The following is a 22,402-nucleotide window of genomic DNA, read 5'->3' as shown; positions in this document are numbered from 1 at the left end:
AGTCTGACTTGGAGGGCTTGGAGGCTGCTGCTGGGAGGCTGCTGCTGAGGGGCTGCTGGAGAGGGACCGCGGGTGGACTGGCTCGCCTGTTGGCCCCCAGACCCACGACACTGGGTCCCACGTCCCCGGCCTCTCAGAGGCTGGACAGCTTGCGCAGGCCTGTGGCTCTGGTGGAAACGTGGCGAGCACCCCTTCCATAGCCATGAAAGGGGCAAAAAGCAGACTGCGCGGGCAAGAGGTGGTAGCGAGGCCCAAGGATCTGGCCGTAGCCCTGGAATCCTTAAAGCGCTCGGGCGTGTTGTCCCCTTTGTCGCCAAACAAGTGACAGCCATCAAAGGGCATGTCCAACAGTGTTGATTGGACATTACCCGAGAAGCCAGTAGACCTCAGCCAGGCGTAGCGTCGCAGGGCTACCGACGTTGAAATCATCCTGCCTAGCGAGTCGGCGATGTCCTGTCCACATCTCATGGCGTACTTGGCTGCGTCTCACCCTTCCGCAACTGCACGGGAGAGTAAGGCCCAGGCCTCCTCCAGGCACTGTGGCAGTACCTGCACGACCGTGTCACACACAGAATGGGAGACATGCGGTGTTCACCGACCACAGTCCTAAGCTGGCGGAAGTAAACATCTTCTTCCCAAAATGGTCCAGCTTCTTGGATTCCCTATCAGGTGGAGCAGTAGGGAAGGCACCCTTGGACTTCGAGGCTTGGACCACCAAGGCTTGGGCCGGGCAGTGGCGTCGGGCAATCATCCTATCCACAGGTGCTCCTGTGCTGGGCTTGGACCAAGTGCCCAGAAGGATGTCCCCGAGGGCCTCATTATGTTAATGTTTTATATGCTTGTAAAGCGCTCGAATGCCGAGGCGTCTTGGCGCTGTGATGTGTGGAAGGAATGGCTAAAGGAAGTGAGGTCTTATATGGCTGTAAACAGCCAAGTCTTCAGGCTCCTTCTGAAAAGCTGAAGATTGGGTTGGGTCTTCAGAAGGAGCGGCATCTTGTTCCAGAGTTTGGATGCACAGTGCGTGATTGCTGTGATAGGCCATCTCGCCTGTCTTACCTTTGTGGTATTGATGAGGCCCTGATTGGCTGATCTGAGGTGACGGGCGGGGGTGTAGAGTGTGGAAAGAGCTTGGAAATCTTTGGCAACGCCACCATAAATTGCTTTATGTACCACAGTTAGAGCTTTGAACTCAACAAGCTGTTTGATGAGCAACCAGTGTAAAGTTTTTATGCAGGCCGAAGTTGGCTGACCTCTGGGAATACCCAGTAGGAGTCTCGCTGCAGCATTTTGAAAAAACTGCAGTTTTTGCAGCTGGTACTTGTCAATTCCCAGGAACAGGGCATTGCAGTAGTTCAATTTCGATAATAAGAGAGGAACCATCACTGTCTTTTGAAGCTCTTTTGGAATATAGGGGTGTATTTTCCTCAGAATTTATACATAGCAACACGACGAGGTCAGACTATTTATCTGTGGACCAAAATGCAGTTTGGTATAGAAAATGATACCCAAATTTCTGACTTTTTCTACTGGGGAGGGGCAGACTCCACGGGCCACCAGGACCGGTCCCATAGGGGTTGTCCCGGCCCGAACTCCATCACCTCCGTTTTGTTGGTGTTTATTTTCAAGTGATTCTGGCTCATCCAAGCCATAATCTCGGAAAGGCAGATGTGAAATCTGGCTGCAGTGGTCTCTGGCCGATCGCTCATGAATATGACGAGTTGAGTATCGTCGGCGTACGAGACCAATGCACAGCCATGCCTTCTAACGAGAATGCCCAACGGGGTGATGTACAGATTGAACGGCAGCAGGGGCTCCGTAGAGGCAGCTGCCGGTTGAGGCTCCTCAGTCAGGAGGCTGGTCCTGACCGCCATCATAGGAAGCTCAAGGCTCAAGGCCCAAGGCCTCAGCTGCCCTACACAACACTACTGAGTATCAGGCTCCCTCCTCTGTAGCCACGGTAGGGGAGAAAGCATGCAAAGGTAAGGAGAAGTGACCAGACCACTGGCTTCACCTAACTCCTCTTTCCAGTCCGGTCCTTCTAACTGGCCTGCCAGAGGGTCCCCAGACCCCTCCCGGTCCTTCTCACCCTCCTCTGATAGCCACTCAGGGCGATAGGGAACACCAGGGAAGAACAGGGTACAAAAGTACCAGTCAGTGCCGGTCCTGACATCGGTCAACAGCGGTCCGGCTCTGTGTCCATGTTGAGAAGGAGGCTGGGGTCGACGTTGGTTTGGGACACAACCGGCATTGAAGGAGGCAGAGGTGTCGCCAATGGATTCGGCGCCAGAGGAGGTGTCGTAAGGTCGACCAGCACCAATTCAGATCCAGGCCTGGATCCCTGGGAGCCCAGCGGTGCCGGGACCGAAGTCGCCGGCATCAAAGGCCTAGAGCCCGCAGCAGAGTCCGCAGGGCCCGAAGGCATGCCAGCGGTGCTGTGATGGTGCTTCTTCGCCTTCTTTTGGGCTTTGAATTACCCGAAGACGAAGCCTTCGACAAGGAGGGGTATGATGGCTCGGCAACCAGTCCCGCAACCTCCCCCTCGAGCGGGACCTTGAGCGGCACGGAACCGACTGCCGGGCTCCCAGAAGCTTTCGGGACTGCTCCCGCAAAGAATTGGGGGCCATGGCCAGCAGTCGGATCACATCTTCGAGTCGTGGTCGTGCTCCAGACACCAGAGGCACACAAGATGGGGATCCGTCACGAAAATCATCTTGTGGCAGGAGCCACAATGCTTGAAGCAGGTGCGCCGATGAGACATCCCTGTGCACCAGGAGTCAAACGACTCGACAAAAAGTCGAAAAATGTTAGTCAGAAAGTGACTAGAGGTACCACTCTCTCCAGTTCTGCGCTGGCTGGCGAGGAAAAAGAAAGAACTGTCATCAACGTGCAGGAACGGAGTCTAAGTAGATACCGCAACGTCATTCCGGCGATCACGACACCAACGATAAACACTGAGTCGACCGACGCCACATACCGACGCGCATGGGTACTGCTGAAGAAAAATTCTCTGGATCCAGTCTGACGCCTGGGGCAATTCTATGGTAAGGAATCCATAACTAATAGTCTCTTTCAGATTGGAATGTTATGAAAATTGGATGGGCGAACAGTGGTGCCCAGCTTACAACACCCAAGTTTAGGGCGGTGTATACGGAAAATACAGTGAGGACAGGACGCATAAGAAGCAATGTCAGTATTGATTTGCGTAATGTGGACCTCTGGCTAGACTAGAACAGTGAGGGAGAAACCCAGAGCGATTGCCAGTTTTTTAGACTTTCAGCAGGGATTACATTTGCATCACCTTTTGTGTGTTTGATTTAACCATTAAGTGGTCAAAGATGTAGCTAGATGTTGGGGCCATTGCTTGCTGTCCCAAATGATCTAAGACATACCTCAGTGAAGAGGACTATCAAGAATTATTTGCTCCGAGTTTCTTTGTTCTCTTACGAAGGGGGCATTACCTAGCAGTTCAGGATGAACTGTTCCCAGGAGGAGCAGGGTCAGTACTGATTTGCACAGGATGGGCCTTTGTCTATAGAACCCGACTTAGAGCGCCCTGCTGGCAGTATTCTTAGGACCCCTGACGGCTGACATTGATGTAATTCAATTACTCGCTCACCACTTCTTTATCCGAATAATTGGTGACGGACTGATTACTCACTGCTACGACTTGGACCTACGGTAACCAAGGGTTGCCGTGAACAACACCAGCAGCCGACTTGGTTTTAATTGACAGGAACATACCCCAACTGGACACCATCTGAAGCACCCTCATTTACTTAGGAAGAATTCTACATTTTGGGCGCTATTATGTGCTAATTATCCCCAGAACTTTTGTCCTGAAGAGAGACAGTATCTCGAGAGGGTTGAAACGTCGTGGACTACTAGAAAGAGAGAGCTTAAGAAAACTAAACATTTCTTACAGAATTGATTGTACTAAAACTCCCAAGAGCTCCTCTTCTTCTAATTAGGGGTGGGCGGAATTTGCGTAATCGTTTTACGCAAATCTCCGCGAAACGGTAAAAAATCTCCGCAAACATGCACAAATTCCACAAACAAGCAATTCCGCAGTGTGATATGAGGAGCTTCTGAAGACATGCTGATCACATGGAGAACTCTGACATCACCGCTGATTATGACCAGTCTGATTCATGGCTGTTTTTGAGGACTGCAGCTTGGTTAAGGACAAAGGCTCAGTATGAGAAACTTTGGGAGGAGGACATCAACAAAGTGGTCTTCAACTCTGACCATGATTTTAGCTGGACTTCTTTTTAAGAGAGGTTATTCACCTAAGATGGAGATGATACGTGTTTGTTGAATTTTTTCTATGCCTTTTTCTGCTCATTCAGAGGTGGCTCCAGCAACTTTATATTAAATTAAAGCTGAATTGAGTGCCATTTTGCCTTTTTCCAAATCTATTTTTTACTTTTTTGTTTGTGTGAGGGGCACTCATTGGTTTGACACATCAAGGAGGTAGGATGTTTCGTCAGGCTGCACAGGACACCGTTTTCCTTGTCCCGGGGAGTTTCTACCAATCGTTTAAAGCAGAAACTGATTTCTTCTGGCTTGTGAGTACAAGTAGTAAATGCATTTCACATGTGAGTCAGTATGGAGACTGCTTCTTTCCAATGGTTTCACAGGGCTTGAAAAAGGATTTCCTGAGTAATTCTTTCATTATAGATGAAGCGAAGACTCTGTCTGGTCAACAAGAACGGCAAATAATCTAGCAAGGAAATCGGCCAACTAGGCATACTAGGAAACATTTAAATGAAGAACAAAAACCAGTTTGTGAGAAGTTGTCATCTTACTGTAGACTCCCAATACATAGGACAGAAATGGTAGAAATCTAAAGTATGGTAGCTTCTTGGGGAGTGGGTAGCAGGAGTTGAGCTCAGAGCACTTCTCCTCACTGGCTGAAGTTTGGGTGTTTTCCAATCAGGTGAATGATCGCTATTGAATGCCCATTTTTATGTCAGATTGATATGTTTGCTACTAAACTGTTAGTTATTGTTCGACACTGGAAGCCCCAACCTGCGGGATGTTTTAAGCATGTGAATCTTCGAAAGCTTCAATGGAGGAGAAGATGCATGAGAATATTATCACTATTCGGGTAAAAAAGAACAAAAGCTGGCTCTGAAATCACAAGGAACTCAGAAAAGTTTCATTCTTCACAACAATGAACAATGATAAAAATAAGATTTCATACTTCTCAATTACTTCTGTGAATTGAAGAACAGCTGTTAGGAGGGAAGCCAAGGGATTTTACCAGAGACCTAGTTGTTCTAACTGAAACATGGCTAAAGAACGACTATGCACCAATCCTTGACATCTTAATCCCTCCAGGCCATGACATTATAAGAGCAGACAGACCAAAAAGACCAAGGGGTGGCATAGAATTCATACACTGCATTAACCTTATGTTGACCTTACTACGTGCGAATACCTAGGCATAAGCATTACGAAGAACAACAGTTCCCTATGTAAATTACATTTAATCTACCACGCCCCAGGCAAAAATCTTGCATTCATGGAACAAATCATGGAAATCATTTCCTCCAACGTGGGGCAACACTGCCCCCAAATCTTCCTCTGTGACTTCAAACTTAATTGGAACAACCATAACAATCTCACAGTTAATAGCCTAAAAACCTTCCTAACTGACCTCAAACTTGTCCAATTCTGCGATACCCCAAAACACATCCTGGGCGCAACACTGGAACTTGTCATTACTAGGGCAAACTCCATCATACTTGAACCGATCGTCCCATGTGACTGGACAGAGCACCACTGCATCTCCTTCCTGATCACTAAACCAACGAAAACACAAAATCCAACTTAAGAAACCCAAACAATGGAAAATGAACTCTTGCGACATTAACCACAATAACTTGACATCCCTCAGCAACAATTTACTATCGCCACCGGAGGACATGACAGATGTCCACGACCTCACAATCCACTATAACAACTCTATGACTAGCATCCTTGACACTGTTGCGCCCTATCAACTGAAAAGGCTGTCCTCTAAAGACTCCAAACCATGGTCCAATGGGAGTCTAAAAGATAAAAGACGCAACCTAATAGAAGAACGAGCCTGGAGATCTTCATCATCCCTAGAGCACGCTAAGCAACTAAGATCAAGGAGGAGCAAATACAACAAACACACTAGAATCTCAAAAGCGAATTTCTTCAAAGATCAACTAAACAATGCTAGAAATCAACCAAGAAAACGGTTCGAAATTATCAATCATCAATCCTTTTATCAACCCAACGACTCCTCATCAGGTCCCAACTCACAACCTAACTGCAACACATTTGCCTCCTACCTCCTGGAAAAATCTAAAAAGATAGAAAAAGAGCTCCAACCAGCAAAGGAACAACTCACATTGTCTGTTCAAATCCCTAACTAACACTGTCTAACCCTCAAAAACAAAGTGTCTTGGAACACTTTCAAAAGCTTTGATGAAAACAACATACTCAAGTTAGAACCAACACTTAAACCATCAAATCACTACTGCAATTCCTCTTCCAGCCAACATCTTCAGCGAGATCAAAACTTCTGTTATACCCATCTGGACAAAGGTAGTGAATGCATCACTACTGCAAGGAACCCTTTCCAACTGCCTAAAAGCAGGACAGGTAACAGCTATTCTAAAAAAAACTACAGCAGACCACACAATCCCAGATAACTACTGTCCAATATCCACCATTCCTGCCCTAGCAAATATACTTGAGAAATGCATCCATTGCCAACTATGCAGCCATATAGCTCAATTCTACCTCATTGACCAGTTCCAATCAGCTTCAAGCAGAATCATAGCACGGAAACTGCCATGACACACATTGTAGATGACGCGCTCAGAATCCTAGATCAAAACTAATCCTGCCTCCTAATCCTCCTGGACCTATCATCAGCTACGATACAGTCCAACATAACAGTCTCCTGGACTTACTTGAACACAGAATGGGTTTATCAGGGGCTGTCCCTAAGTGGTTCGCCTCTTACCTGGACAATCGAACTCAAAGACTCAAGATTAACCAATCACTGTCCATGACAGTCACACTGGGAGTCCCTCAAGGTTCCTCCTTATCACCTACCCTCTTCAATCCAGTCATGGAACCCTTAACCGATATTCTGAAACTCTCTGATGTTTATGTGGATGATACCCAACTATACCTATAAATATCATCCTCGGATGATATCAGTCTACTCAACACAACACTACAAAAAACACACAACTGGCTGACAAAAAACACCTCAAACTCAATGCGCTTAAAACCGACTTTCTCTTAATTTCCCCACCACATAGACTTGGTGACATAGAAAACTGGACGAAACATTTAACAGCCTTTAACTGCACCGCACACATCATAGATTCCACAAAATCACTGGGACTAACACTAAACAAGAATCTCACCATGCAGGAACACATCAGCACAGCCACCAGAGGAGCAAGCTTTCATATGAACATTCTTAGAACACTAAAACCGTTTGTCAACGATGACGACCTAAAAACAGCTGTACAAGCTCTAGTGAAACACCGAATAGACTACGAGAGTACAACACTTTGTGGTTTGCCGAGATCCAGCCTGGCTCCACAAAGAGCCTCACGCAATGCGGCTGCAAGATTCATCACCGGCTCTATAAAGAACAACCACATCACCCCTGATCTAAAGGAACTGAATTGGCTCCCTTATGAGGCAAGATCACTGCTACAAATTGCCTATATGACACACTAGGCCCAGCACTTCAACACACCAAAGTAACTAGCCAATAAATTGTAATTACCAGGAGGTAGCAGAACTTAGAGAAGCACCAACATCATGCAATTGAAACCACAAACATTTCGGAAAACTAAAACCTACAAGTACACCTTCTCAGGCTTCGCACCTAGGATCTGGAACACCCTGCCCCCAGCAATCAGAATGAACCCTTCAATCTCCTTCTTAAAAAAAAAGTCAAACTACTTCTACTGAACACAACTCTCCTCTGATCCCAGTTCTAGAGCAAGCTGGGTACCATCTACCGCTCACCTAGTAGGATCTGTGATGAATGAACGTGAAGCGAAAAGGACTTAAGCACTCCTAAATTCCTCTAGAGCTACAACGTTTACTGTCAACATTTAACATTCTTCTGTAAGCTACTCATTTTTTTCCCTTCAAATCTCTTTATTGTGTTTTTCATAGTTTTCCATTTTCTTATGTTACATGACAAAACAAAAATATCAAAAGCATTATTCCATTCACATATTACAATGTTGCAACAGTACTGTTGTGAATTAACTACTCATGTTACAGCAAATTGTTTTCCGATGTGTTACAACACACCAACTTATCATCAAGAGACCGTTTCTCATAGCGTCTTCGTGATTGCCAGTCCCATACTTCACCCCACAGTGCCCAGTCGCCTACGAAGAAATAAGAGTTTGACAGAGAAAATAGGAGATTTGCCAATACCACATAATAGCATTGCCTCGAACATTAAAGCCACTCATGTCCAACTGACATAAAATTAACAGACGTTGAAGACAGTTCAATAGGCTGACAAGAGGATTTTTCCCAAGGAATAGGGATAAAGGCAAATGCACCAATAAAGTGTATATTATCAATAGAACAAATGTCAACAATCTATTTAAAGGGCTGCTATCTAGAAACAATTAAATGAGCCATTACACATTACTGAGTGTGGGACTGTACAGTGTGTGAGTTACGACATGACAATACCCTAGGGTGGCACTCAGACTTGTATGGGTGTTGGGGGCTAGTTTCACGAGTGCAGGTGCCAGGGCCAGGAGGAAGCAGGGGCCCGCTACACCAGGCCCTGCCTCCGAGGTGATACCTAATGGGGTGCAATTGTTTGCTGCCATCCTCCCGCCCCCGCCTCCTGGGATCTTTGGCATGTGCATCATGGAACAGCTGGTTGGGTGTCATTGCCCTCCCCATTAACTTCAGTACTTAGAGCTGCTAGAATGCTATCCCATTGTTGCGCTATGGGATATTTGCGGAGCCCCACCGTTTCCTCCCTGTGCAGTGCTGTACTCTCTGCCTGCGCCCATAACTTAAGTGAGTTTGTCCAGCCTGCTTCCATCGTTTCGTAATTAAGCGCTTGGCAACTATGAGACCTGAATCTCTGTATTGTGATGTAACTTTATTCCTCTTGGACCTGACATAGACCCCTAATAGGCAGAGTTCCCATGTGGGCGGCAAGGATATGTCGGTACAGAGCGCTAACGCTGCTGCAACTTCTTGTCAGTAAATTCGGAGGGAGTTGCAGGACCATAGCATGTGGAGCAGATCCTCATCAAGCTGTTGACAACGTGGACACTCAGATGTAGCAATGTTAAAATATCTGTTTATTTTGTCAGGAGAGAGATACGCCCTTTGTATTATGTATGTTTGTATTAACTTGAATTTAGAGCTTCTTGGTATATCTATAGCACCTGCTAAGATGGTGGTCCACTCCTTGTCTGTCCAGGGTTGGCCTCTGTCAGCCTCCCAGCGGGTGCGGAGTGCCAACATTGGCTTCAGCGTGTGCAAGGCCGTCACCAGCCAGTGTACTATGTGTGAACCTGCCCCCCATTACGTGTAGGTATTGCAGCAGCAAGTGTGTCGGTGGCTCGGACATTAAGCCTCCTAGAAGGGCCGAAAGGGCTCTTATGAGAGAGGTATGTAGAAGGAATTGTCCAGCAGGCAAGTCAGTGTCTTCCACCCGTTCCTCAAAATGTAAAGAGTGTGCCATCTCTGTAAAAATCACCCAGAGTGTCTATTCCTGCTGTGTGTCAATGCCTGAGACCGACTTCAGAGGTGCCTATGTCCCCTCTAAGAGTCCCCAAGAGCGGTAATATTGGGGCGTACAGGAGTGTCGCACCGGTAAGGCATAAGCTCCTCCTATAACATCAATGGGCTAGACCCAGATACAGTTGGAGCAGACGTGGGGACCAGGCAGCCGGATGGAATAAATGATATATTTGAGTGTGAGTCCATGGTTGCTGCAGGGTCGCCGTGTCTTCCAAATTAGTGCCATTGAGCCACTTTGTTACCCACTGCAGCTGAGCTGCTATGCAGTACAGCTCCAGATTGGGAATAGCTAGTTCTCCGCGAGAAGTGGGAGCATATAATTTCCACAACGCAACTCTGGGTCTGCCATTGTTCCATATAAGGTCTCGGGACATACGCTCCAGCTCATGGAAAATCTTAGTTGGGACATAAACTGGGAGGTTTGAGAAATAATACAGTAGTTTGGGAAGGAAAATCATTTTTAGCAGGGTAAGGCAACTCATGACATTCAACGGGAGTGACTTCCAGAAGTGCACTTGGGCCCTTACCGCCGAAATCGCCCTTGTTAAATTGCCCTCCAATAAATCATCTGGAGTTTGATATATGTGGACTCCTAGATATCGAAAGGTGGTGGAGTACTATGGGAGCCACAAACCATTATTCAACACGTCAGTTTCTGTCGTGGCCGCGCTAAAGGCGACACTCCGGACTTGGCTCAATTGACCCGGAGGCCTGACATTTCTTCAAACACACTCAGCACATCCACCATGGGTGCGGGTATGTCAGTGACATTGCGCACATACATGGACACAGCATGTGTCCCATCTCCCAGCTGTATGCCCCACTCCTCGCCTCCTCTGTGGATTAGCATCGCCACTGGTTCCATGGCTACAGAGAAAAGTAGCGGGGTCAGCGAGCATCCCTGGCGCGTTCCTCTTTTCACTCTAATGGGAGCAGATACGAGCCTGCCAGTGCGGACACAGACAGTAGGGCGCTGATACAATAATTGTACCATATTGTAAAAAAGATCACCTAGCTCATATTTGAGCAGCACTGCCACCAGATAGGGCAACTCCAAAGAATCGAAGGCCTTCTACAGGTCTAACACGTCCTGTAAGCTACTCATATCTATGTTCCTAGTTCGCAGTGCTCTTTTAGTTGTAACAGTTGTAAAGCGCTCTGATACCCTCACTGGGTCTAGTTTGTGCGATATAAAACTTTATAAATAAATAAAATAAACAAGTGTTGGGTTCATGAAACTGGATATGTGGAGAAAGGAAGTGAGATAATCCTAGACTTGGAAAGAAAAGCAAGAGTTGGTTAACAAAAGTAATGGTTTTTCACTGGGTTGAGCTTCAAGCCCAAAAGAGAAATCCACTCATTGTAGCAAAATGTCCACGGATGACAGTATATGTTACTGTTGAACAGAGATATTTAAGCCAACCAACGTATCCCTCACAGGCTCCTTATAGAAATAAAATAACATTGGAGTAAGAGCTAACCCCCTTGGACATTCCACTCACAGGTGAGGAGGGTTGGACCCACATGTACCCACCAAAATGAGCTGATTACGACCAGAAAAAGTAGAATAGAAAAAATCTAATCTGTACAGCATGAGTTGGATTACAGAAACATAGTCACAGTCAATCAGGAATATTTGTATGTTCTCTTGTAATAAGAATGGCTCATCAACTAGGCCTTTATAGTCCTGTGAATGAACATTGCCACTGGAAAGCGGTATCCTTTTTGCACGCCCCCACACCCTTTCTTATTCACATTACTGGCAGAGAATGGGTACAATAGTAGGGTCTGAAAAAAACAACCCTACTAAGGGAGACTGCATCCTGATTCTGAAGATTTAAAAAAGGCTACACAATTCAGCAGTTAACTTTATCATGCAGCATGTGAGATGACGAAGGAACATCCCTATGAGGATGTGAATCTTTAACAATTTACTTCGAGAGAGCTAATTGTCCCCTGAGTCCAGTGGGTTCTCCCTAGAAAAGTAGCATAACGGTGGAGCCATGAAGATTTAGGATTGAGTATTGCTGGACTGCCTCTACTCCTTTGAGGCATTGCAGTGTTGGAGGGATTACTGACATCAGAATTCAAGGTATTGTTTATTGAAGTAGTTAGGTCACAGAACTCCAGTCAGCAAATGTTATTTTTGGAGCAAGATGTAAGGATGAATGACTTTCTATAGGTCATGGGACACTTTTTAGTTCAAGTGAACTAAAGCTAACTGGCTCTAATATTACTAAGAATAGCTGTTGTAGCCAGTAATACAGTCACTTACGTGAGTGGATGGAGTTGTACAGTCTTTTCCTGGCTCAAATTACCTCTCAACAAAAGATCCAGCAATAGCCTATGAATGGCTTTCTCTAAGCTATGTATGATCTAAACAGCAACAGGATTCTAACTTTCCTCTACCTTTCACTGTTTTCATGCAGCCACTGGTGAGGGACGCACCAAGTTTAATTTGGAATTCCAGACATACATTGAAATTTCATTGAGATTCATATGAATCAGAACAAAGGAGAGGACTAATGAAGGCTACCAAAACACACTCGAGTCAGTCTCCAGCTACCCCATGACCACCAGAGGGTGAATGATTATTCTATCCTCACATACATCATTTTGCCTCAAAAACCCAATAAACTCTGAGTAGATTCCAACTCAAACAAAATAAAGGAGGAGAGGATATTGCCTACTGGCTAGGGCTGTCAACCTCAAATCTAGGGAACCAGGATCGAGTCTTGGGAAGACGCTCAACATCCTGTGATTCTGAGAAAATCAAGTAATCTCCCTGTGTCTAACAAAAAAATGAACGAGTCCTTGTGTAACTCAACTGGTGCGAGTTTGAAGCACTCGGATACCCGATACCTTCGGGTCAAGTTCACACTATATGAAACTCCCAAAATAAAAACTATTTAAAAAAAGCAAGCGGAATGATTTTTAAGCAGAAATCTACATCCATACCAGGTCTTCTCTGAAAAGCCTAAGCTTGTTCCCAGTCAGGGCTCATGTGATTTTTCAAGTCCTCCTGCATCGTGCAAAAAGCACAAGCCCATAAAGGTCCTGCATATTTTCAGTGTGGGGTCAACAGATATGTGCCTTCTGGGCAACCATGATTAACATATGACATTGCCTCATGATTCACGTATCCAAAAATGTGATTTAGCAAGACAATGGATATTCATCCTGTGTGCATCACAGGGAGATGACAGACATTGACACAAACACCCAAGAGCCAGTCTCTTTCCTTTGTCATCCGATTCTAATGACCAGTCAACTCAATAGTACCTGCCCCCTCCTTCTCCACCAAGTGACTTGCCTCAATGTTACACATTCTGAAGTGACATTATACAGCAAACTCCTAAAAGAAATGTACAATAAATACATACACATTCTTGCAGATACTTCAGTCCTTTTATACTCTATCAAAGCTTCTCAATGAATCACCTATTTTCACCTACATCATCTCGCATCATATGCCTATCCATCGGAATGTAAATATGTCACTTTTAAACATTGTTGCCACCAGCCAACATAGCTGCTTTGTTAGGTTTACATTATGATTAGTTCAGCAGCATTGTCCTAGTAAGAAAACTATCAAGAGGCCGTGGCAGTGTGATCTCAGTCACCGATACCGATATGGGGTACCTTAGGAATCGGATTTGGAGTCATAAAATCGCAAGATTTCGAAATTATACAAAAACTGATGTCATCAATTATATATAAACCCTGCAGAAGAGTACTTGTCCCTCGAAACGCGTGTTTGCAGCTGTACAATTGGATTTAAAATAATGTATTTAAAGAAATAGGAATTTAGACTGCTTCGAATTACTGCGAGATAAAGAATAAAACAAGGATTATAATTGACTTTGTACCTCCTTTGATGGATTTCGATGATTGACATAGGAGTGGTGCTGGTTTGGAAGTGAAGGTGCCGGGCTTCACATCCCTAACAAGATCTTTTTGTTTTTCTGTTCCTAATCATCGTTTAACTGTAACTCTGATTAGCACTTCTGGTAGTCTGGGAAACTGGAAACTCGTTATAAACATATTTAACTACCTATAATTAATGCCAAGGTAACATATGTTTATAGGTTTTTTCAAATCTAGCATATACAAACATTTATTTGTAACAAGGCATGAACTTGATCCTTGATATCATGCCCAAATGTTTAAAGTCAATACCACATTTAACTTCTAATGTAACGTTACTTACATGCATACAGATTGCAAAATCTGCAGCATCTTTACGATTACTGCAGCGTGGATGTAAGAAGAAACTTCCAATGTTTTCTAGATGATTGAAGACTGGGCACTTTTCTGGGGGTCTCCAATTGGTATTACCACCTGCATGGATATAAGAAAAGTTAGGCAAATAAATGTATTGGCCTATCACTAGATAAATACCCAAAAAGACAACATTTCTGCATAAAATGTAAAGATAAATCTGATACTCATATACTACATTTCATACCAACCACCACATGGTTGCCAATCTATGTGTTGCAAGCATGATACATCTAGACGAGCTAAGCCTAGAATGGAGGGTCATGTGCTGGAAACAAAAATGCAGTTGTGTGTTAGATATAGTCATTACTCAACAAGTAACAAGGGACTACAACATTTCTAACAATTACCACCTCTTACTCCCCAGTTATGCTAAAGCCAATGCTATATGAAAGAAGAGTGCGCTGGTAACAGAGCAAGGCTGAAAGTCATTATATATAAAAGTCAGACAAAATCAGAGTGCTTGCATTATTCTGACTATTCCCCATAAGGATCTGTTGGCAAGAAGATCCTCTGCATGGCTTTGTAAAGCCTTGCCACCCTGCTCATATACAGACAGCCATGTTCTTCTTTAACAGCCATGTCGGCCCACTGAAGGGGTTTCATTTGTCAATTCATTTTAAAGTCATTCTGTGGGAACCCAATGTGCATTCTCTTTTGTGAGAGTAGTTTTGGTTCTCTGAACCCAGGCTGTGGGTTAACAGCAGCCAGGGCTTTCACTTGTATCCCTATATGAAGAATGAATGTCTGCTCTCCACTTGGAAAGTTCTGTTTAATCCACACAACACTGGTCACTGGCCTTCATATGGATTGGATGTGGACATTGTGGAGTCCTTTGAACTCAATGTGTGCCCTTCAAAATGGTGGCTGGCTTAGCGTATCAGGTGCCCAGGGTCCATGCTAAGCATGGGAACGTTCAGGTTTGCATTCATTTGCCTTCTTCCATAATTCAGTTGTTTCTGTGGGTGGGGGAGGTTGCCCTTTGCTGTACTCACAGTGCCTCCACCAAAGTGTTTCTAGTCTCTCTCTCATTTTTTCTCAAAATGATCAACATCCTAACGCATGTGACAAGATGTCTGATGGGACTGGACCAACACACAAGTGAGAGAGAGGATTGTGTGCCATAACCCCATCATCCACTGTTCATGCAGACCCAATGCCATTCCAGGACCTGACGGGATCCTCAAATTTTAAAAGTGGAGACAATGTTACAGGTCAGGACTAGAAGCCGAGAATAGAACCTGGCTGGGTGCGACCTGTTCTGCGCAAGGACTATGTACGAGGCTGATCCCCAGACAAGTGTTGCTGGGACAATCCCTTGGTGAGCGAGATCTGTTATCCCGTGGCTAAGTCGCTGGAATGTTTCTTTCAGAAGTAGTACTCACCTGACACCCTAATACCAGCAGATTAAGAGGACCTACCTGAGCAGTTGTGGGATTATGCCAGCCAGCTCCATGGCACAAGGTCACCGCCAGACAACTGTTCAGGAAGTCATCCATCATCTTCTGCAGCACATCACTATCAGGCCAAAGGAAGTAGTCATTGCCTTTGTTCTGTAAGGCGATAAGTCGGTTTTGTCCATGTACTCCTTATAAAGATGCTGGTAGCCTGTTTGTGCATGCTGGTTGCCTCCAGAGGCCTTGAGGATTACATAAACCAAAGGTGGAGGGCTCCCCCATTCTGCACCCCCCCCCCTCAAGCTCCCCCCCACCCTTGCCACCCACACCCCTTCCTTTATCCCACCACAGGCAATACAGGAAGGCACCTGCTCCTGCCCCATCCTATGCGCCTGTCACCACCATGCAACCAGACACATAGTGCACCAATACCCTCCTTAGGGAGGTAACCCCACTCTGTCCCCCTCTGCAGTATCCAGCTTTAGATCACAACAACCCCCATAACCATCCCCATCATCACACCACACCCTACTGCCCCCCTATTACCCGTCATTGATGTTCAAGATCCATAGTACTCTTTCAATCCACATCTGCCAAGGGGGTGCCCACTCCACCTCTCTTCCTACACCACCTCAGTCCCCCCTCCTATTTCCACAGACCCTTACCACCTCGTGGACTCCCCCTCCTTCCCCTTGCTCAGCGGATCCGCTACAAGCTGAGGCATCACCTCTACAGTCCACTACCTTGAGTCAGAGTACTACATATTAATATGTTTGGTTTCTTGCAATGTTTATGATGCTGATATACTCAACAGTTTTATTTATACCACATTGGTATGCTCTCTCATACATAAGCTAGGATAAGTGACCTGGTGTGACTTAAAGTACCTGTAACAGCTAGTTTTCAAAAAGGCATGCAGATATTGTATTATCCAGGTGTATTCACGCAGTACATCACATATATACACACACAAAAAGGAGAGTTAATACATGAATGTAAGTCATCAGACTCCTAGTGTTTCCGGTGGGGGACATATGTGGCAGCGGAGATTATCCAAGTCTCATTGGAGCAAATGTAGGGACTTGTTGTGATCAAATGTCACACCCTGCAAAAACATGTTAGAGATAGCCCTACATTACTAGAAAAAAAGAATAAATATACCATGAATGACACAAGGGGATAACCTACGGCACCAATGCTTAGTGAGGACTTCCCAACCAACCTTTGTGGACCGCCTCTACCTAATGTGGTAGTGGGAGAGCTTGAGCTAGTCCTTAAACAGTGCAATGTGTGCTCTGATGATCAGATACACCTGGAATTTTTCAAGAGAAATTAGTCCCAGCAGTCGGGGATAGCCGAGGCCATTTTACAACAGGTTTCACTGCTAAATATACTAATGGTTCTATCCCTATGTCCAGGTGCAGCATCAATTGCTACTGATAGATAAAATTATTTCTTCCAATCTTGACCCAGAGACAAAGTCATTAATAGATATTCATAAAATGCGCATGAGACGGGCGTGGCTTGCGCGCCGCTTCAGCATGGCGGTCCGCGCTTGAGCTCCGTGGCAAGAGGCTCCCGGCCGGCTATTTCTCCGCTCCCCAGCTGCCCTTGTGAGCGGAAACGGTGGTATTCAGCAGCGGAATATGCAGGGGACAGAATGACGGTGTTTTCTTGCTGTTTCTGTCACAGGCTGCATGATTTCTGCCTCAGGCGTCCGAGACGCTCATTCTCTTCACGGATGGCCGCCATTTCCTGCTCCTGACGCACTTGGCTGTTCTCCTCAGGAATGCTGTCGTGGATACATTATTGCAGCTCGTGGGGTCTGTCCTGGCAGTTTCTGCTCTGATGCTTACATTTGGTAACATTTTTTCCTTTTTTATGCTCTTTTCCTGCTACTTGGCTGGCAATTCACTTGGCCTCGCGCTGTTCTCTCTCAGGGCAGTTCTATTATACTAGTGTGGTATTTTTCGCAAGAACTCTTTGCTGAACCCTCCTGCACTACTTGTAGTTATCTAACTCAGTAACTACCTATCTACCTGGCATGTAAGTCCGCCGCTATTCTCTCCTTTGCGCCTATTGAGCTCAGTGTGCTATATCTGTACTTTTTTGGACTTCAGTCTGCGCACTTTTTTCATTCAAGTGGTTATTTATTGTTTCTCAGCGGCTACTCCTTCATGGCTGCCAATATGGGTCGTTCCTTGAATACCAAAGACTCTAAAGATGTTGGCACGTCGCTGAAAAGGCTTAAGTCGGTGTCTCCTACGCCTGAGTCTACTCATTCAGATTCTACTTCCACGCTGGACACCATACGCCTTAATGAGGTGCATGATATTGCACAGTCCACAAAAACTAACACAGACTTACTGCAAGTGGAGGTATCTGCTATCAGGAATGACTTTAAAGCCCTCTCTCTTCGTGTTTCGACTGCGGAATCACGGATTAGTTCTGCGGAGGATGGTATGCACAAACACTCCAGATCCCTTAACCACTTGGAGCGCTCAATGGCGGCATTGCGCAGAGATCTTACTGAGCAGGAGGATCGTAATCGTAGATCTAACCTACGCATTTTTGGCCTGCCGGAAGATTCGGAGAAGTCATCTTCATCTATGATAGAGTTCTTATCTCATTGGATTCCAGACACCTTACAAATCTCATTTCACAGAGAGTTTGAGATAGAAAGAGCACATCGTGTTCCAACGTTTCGGTCTAAAGCGGCAACCCAGCCAAGAGCAATCATCTTTAAGCCTTTGCGTCATCAGCATACTGAACAGATTCTCTCTCATATGCGCAAAGCTAAACAAGTTCTTTGGGATGGTCATCGTATCTCAATTTCTCAAGACTTTGCCAGAGATACTGTCATAAGAAGAAAGGGTTTCCTTAATCTTCGTAAACGTCTCTCTGAAATGGGCATTCCTTTTTCGTTTTCTGGTCCATCGAAGTTCCGCATTACTTATAAAGGTCGTTCTAGAATTTTCGATGAACCGGCTGACTTATCTACATTCCTGGACAACCAGCTGGAGATAGAGATGGAGATTCAGAAGGCGACTTCGCAGTCTGCTAGTGCCTCGGGCACTTGATGTGTTTTCTTATTTTTCCTGGCTGTATTTTCTTGTTGCTCTGGTTCTCTTCTCTCTCATGTTGAGTTTATTTGTCGATTTTACCTTCCAAGGCTGTTGCTAGACTTTTTCTGATTTTTTTTTTCTGTTCTTCTGATATCCGTAAGGGTTTTTGTTCTCTTCTTCTTCTTTCTTTTCCTTTTCTCTGCTTCTATCTATTTCTCTCGTTTTTTAGTTAGGTTTTCTCCATTTCTGCCGCTCTTCTGACCTTTACCTTCGGTCATTGTTTATCTCAAGTTCTGTTTGCGCTCTCTTTTTCCTTTCTTTCCTATCTACTTTCACTTCAGATATCTGTTGTTCTTATCTACAGGTAGTGTTTGTTCACGTACGATGTCTCTATTTCTCGAATATGCATTTTGACCTTCATTAATTTCTCTACTATTTCTGGTTACCTCTTGCATTGGTTATTTTCAATTAGTTTCTCGGATTGTATGCATTCCTTTACCTATGTATTTTTGATATTAGACTGCTAACTATAAGTGTTTATGCAAGCTTTCCTAGTTCAGTATTGCCTATTTACATTTTTCTAGTTGTTTTGGATTGCTACTTGTGTTAGTTCTTCATCACTATTTTCCTGTTTCTGCTTGCTATGGTTTCCTTTAGGTCACTGTTATTTTGAATCACTCTTCTTTTTTCATGACGTTTCTATCTTCATATTTCTTTTGTTTTTTTTTTCATATGTGTAGTTTTTCTCTCTTTCTTTTATCTCTCTATTTCACTATCTTGCCTCCTTGTTACCTATGTATCTCCTCTTCAGGGATATATTGTTTTATATACAGTTATAGTTGGTTTATTCACTATATTGCTATTTTTCGAATATGCATTTTGAACGTCACCCATTTACCTATTGTCCATGAGTTACCCTATGCTTTTGTTGGTTCTCATTAGTTTCTCTGCTAGTTTTCAATACTATTGATTAGTCTATTTATTTTCAATTGCTGCCGTTCTGTGATTATTCAATTACATTTGTTATGTTAAGCTTAATTGTATTATCTTGACGTTTTTGCGTTGCTACTTCTGTTTGTTCCCAAGTCCTCTATTACTGCTATCAGCTTAATATTTTTTTTGGGGCTATTGATATCACTCAATTTTCCTCCTGGTGCGGGTCCCTCATCTGCCCTCTTCCACGTTCTCCTTAGTATGATGTTGGTCTCCTTTAGACCTTCCCTCCTGCTTCTTATCTCCCTCTTTTCTTTTCTCTTTTCTTTTCTTCTCCCTTTCTCTTTTTCTTGGATTCCCCAAATGAACCCTCCCACAGTGTTTCTTTTGCCTGAAGATTGGCTCCTTGTAGTTCTGTCGTTGGTCATGTTTCTGTCACCCTTGTTGTCGTTTTTTGATTTTTATGTTTTTCCATGCCGGGTTTGAATGTATTGTCCCTTAATGTTAAGGGGTTAAATCATCCGGTGAAGAGGTCAAAAATTTTAGATTATTGTAAATCCCTATCGTCTGATGTGGTTCTTTTTCAAGAGACCAAGGTCACTAACAAAGAAGCGTTGTTTTTGAGGAAGGAATGGGTTTCGGATGTTGGTTGTTCTGATGCCCTGGGTAAACGAAATGGAGTTATTACATTAATCTCCAAGAATTCTGGTTTATCGCTACTTTCTTCCGAGCATGACTCTGACGGTCGTTGGTTGTTATCTAAATTGTCGGATGGCCAGCATGAGCTGTATGTGATGAATATTTATGCACCTAATATTGATGATCCATCATTTTGGAAATCGGTTACCAAAAAACTAAATGACACCCCGCACTCTGGCAATCTTATTGTTGGGGGTGATTTTAATTTACCAATGGACCCTCTTTTAGATAGGAATTCTGCATTCCAGTTTCGTCCTCCTAAATCCCACAAACAAATGCTTAACATGTGCTCCATTACTCATCTTCAAGACATTTGGCGTCTTCATAACCCCACTGGTAGTGATTTCTCTTTCTTCTCTTCGCCTCACTCTTCCTTCTCTCGTATTGACTATCTCTTAGTTCATTCTTCTCTTGTTTCATCTTCTTCTTCTCCGCTTATACATCCTATTTTAATCTCTGATCATGCTGCGGTCACTTTTACTTTATCATCGTTTGCCCCTAAATCACGCGCTCGCTCGTGGAGATTGAATACCGAAGTTTTACATGATTCTTCTCAGGTTGATGAATTCTCTAAAGCTATAGATACCTTTTTTCGTGAGAACGAAGGCTCTGTCTCTTCCCCAATTGTTCTATGGGACTCCTTTAAATGTACTTTCCGTGGTCAGGTCATTAAATGTATGTCCAAACGTAATTCGGATATTAAAAAAGAACTTACAGACTTGTCATCTGCTATAAAGGCTTTGGAAGCGTCCTTCAGGCATTCTAAGGATCCCACTTGTTTACAGCAAATAAAGTTACTTAAATACAAATATAATACCATTGTTACTAAAAGAGCCTATATTGGGGTACAAGCTCAAAAATCGAAGAAGTTGTTGTTAAAAAATCGAGCTGGGAAAATCTTGGCTGCTACATTAAAATTTCAGGACTTCTCTTTTAAATCCTCGCAGATCTCTTCTATTACTGACCACACCGGTTCTAAAAAATTCCAAACACATGACATACTTGAAGTTTTTCGTGATTTTTATAATAAGCTGTATACTCCTTCTAATCAGTCCTCTTTTGACCAGTGTCAAGCTTTTTTAAAATCGGTTCCGATTCAGTCGGTTTCTGATGCTGATCGCTCTTTTTTAAATAAACCTATATCCCCGACGAAATTGAGTTTGCGATTAAAGCTACTCGGTCTGGTAAAGCTCCAGGCCCTGATGGGTATCCAATCTTATTTTATAAAACTTTTCTTCCTACACTTGTCCCCAAATTAAAATCTGTCTTTGACTCTTTTATTGAAGGTGGGTCTGTATCTGGCACGGCCGCTGAGGCTACTATAGTAGTGATCCCGAAGGAGGGGAAAGATCATTCGGATCCTAAAAATTTCCGACCTATCTCTCTCCTTAACATGGAAGCAAAGATTTTTGCTAAAATCCTGGCCAAAAGACTAGAATCCTTTGTCCCTCTTCTTGTTCATCCTTCCCAAACTGGTTTTGTGAAAGGCCGTCTTGCGCGTGACAATATACGCACTTTCTGTCATGTTCTCGGGGCTGCCAAACGCTCTTCACTTCCTGCCGCGGCCTTGGCCCTTGATGCGGAAAAGGCTTTCGACAAGGTCTCTTGGCCGTTTCTGCGTGCTGTTTTATGCGCGCACAATCTTGGCGACTCTTTCATTAATATGATTATGTCCTTATATTCTCAACCCAAAGCTAACATTAGAGTTAATGGTGCTACGTCTTCTTTTTTCAATCTTAGTCAGGGCACTCGACAGGGTTGTCCCTTATCCCCGCTCTTATTTTTATTATCCATTGATCCTCTTCTTCGTTTGATTGACCTACATCCTGATATCAAGGGTTTCTCCTTTGGCCCTAACTGTATTAAAACTGCTGCATACGCAGATGATGTTCTTATTTTTTCAGACGACATTGCTCTGGCAATCCCGGCTATTTCTAACATCATTTCCTTATTCTCTTCGGTTTCGGGGTATACCCTAAATAAAGACAAGACTGAAATGTTCCCTTTGAATGCCTATTGTTTCCCCGCGCATATGGGATCAGCGGGTTTTAAGGGCAGTCTACACACTTGAAATACTTAGGAATTTATTTTTGTTCTACTCTGTCTGCCACTATTGCCTATAATGAATCTCAGACTATACTTAAAGTGCGTCGTCTTTTGGATACATGGTCTCCGAAACATATTTCTTGGTGGGGCCGCCTCCAAACTCTCAAAATGATGATCACGCCGATT

General features: G+C 44.2%; 1 protein-coding gene across 1 annotated transcript in view; it reads right to left on the bottom strand.

Moving 5' to 3' along the window:
• ZNF451 (zinc finger protein 451) overlaps nt 1-22,402 on the bottom strand; it is an 837,322-nt gene that overhangs the window by 226,901 nt on the left and 588,019 nt on the right. Inside the window, exon 11 of the mRNA XM_086926452.1 lies at nt 14,006-14,136. Coding sequence (XP_086782578.1) covers nt 14,006-14,136 — 131 coding nt within the window. The remainder of the gene's footprint in view (nt 1-14,005; nt 14,137-22,402) is intronic.

This window comes from Lissotriton vulgaris, chromosome 6 (genome assembly GCF_964263255.1).
Source record: "Lissotriton vulgaris chromosome 6, aLisVul1.2, whole genome shotgun sequence".
Classification (NCBI taxonomy): Eukaryota; Metazoa; Chordata; class Amphibia; order Caudata; family Salamandridae; genus Lissotriton; species Lissotriton vulgaris.
The sequence above is the reverse complement of the archived record's forward strand: the minus strand, read 5'-3'. Positions and strand labels throughout refer to the sequence as shown.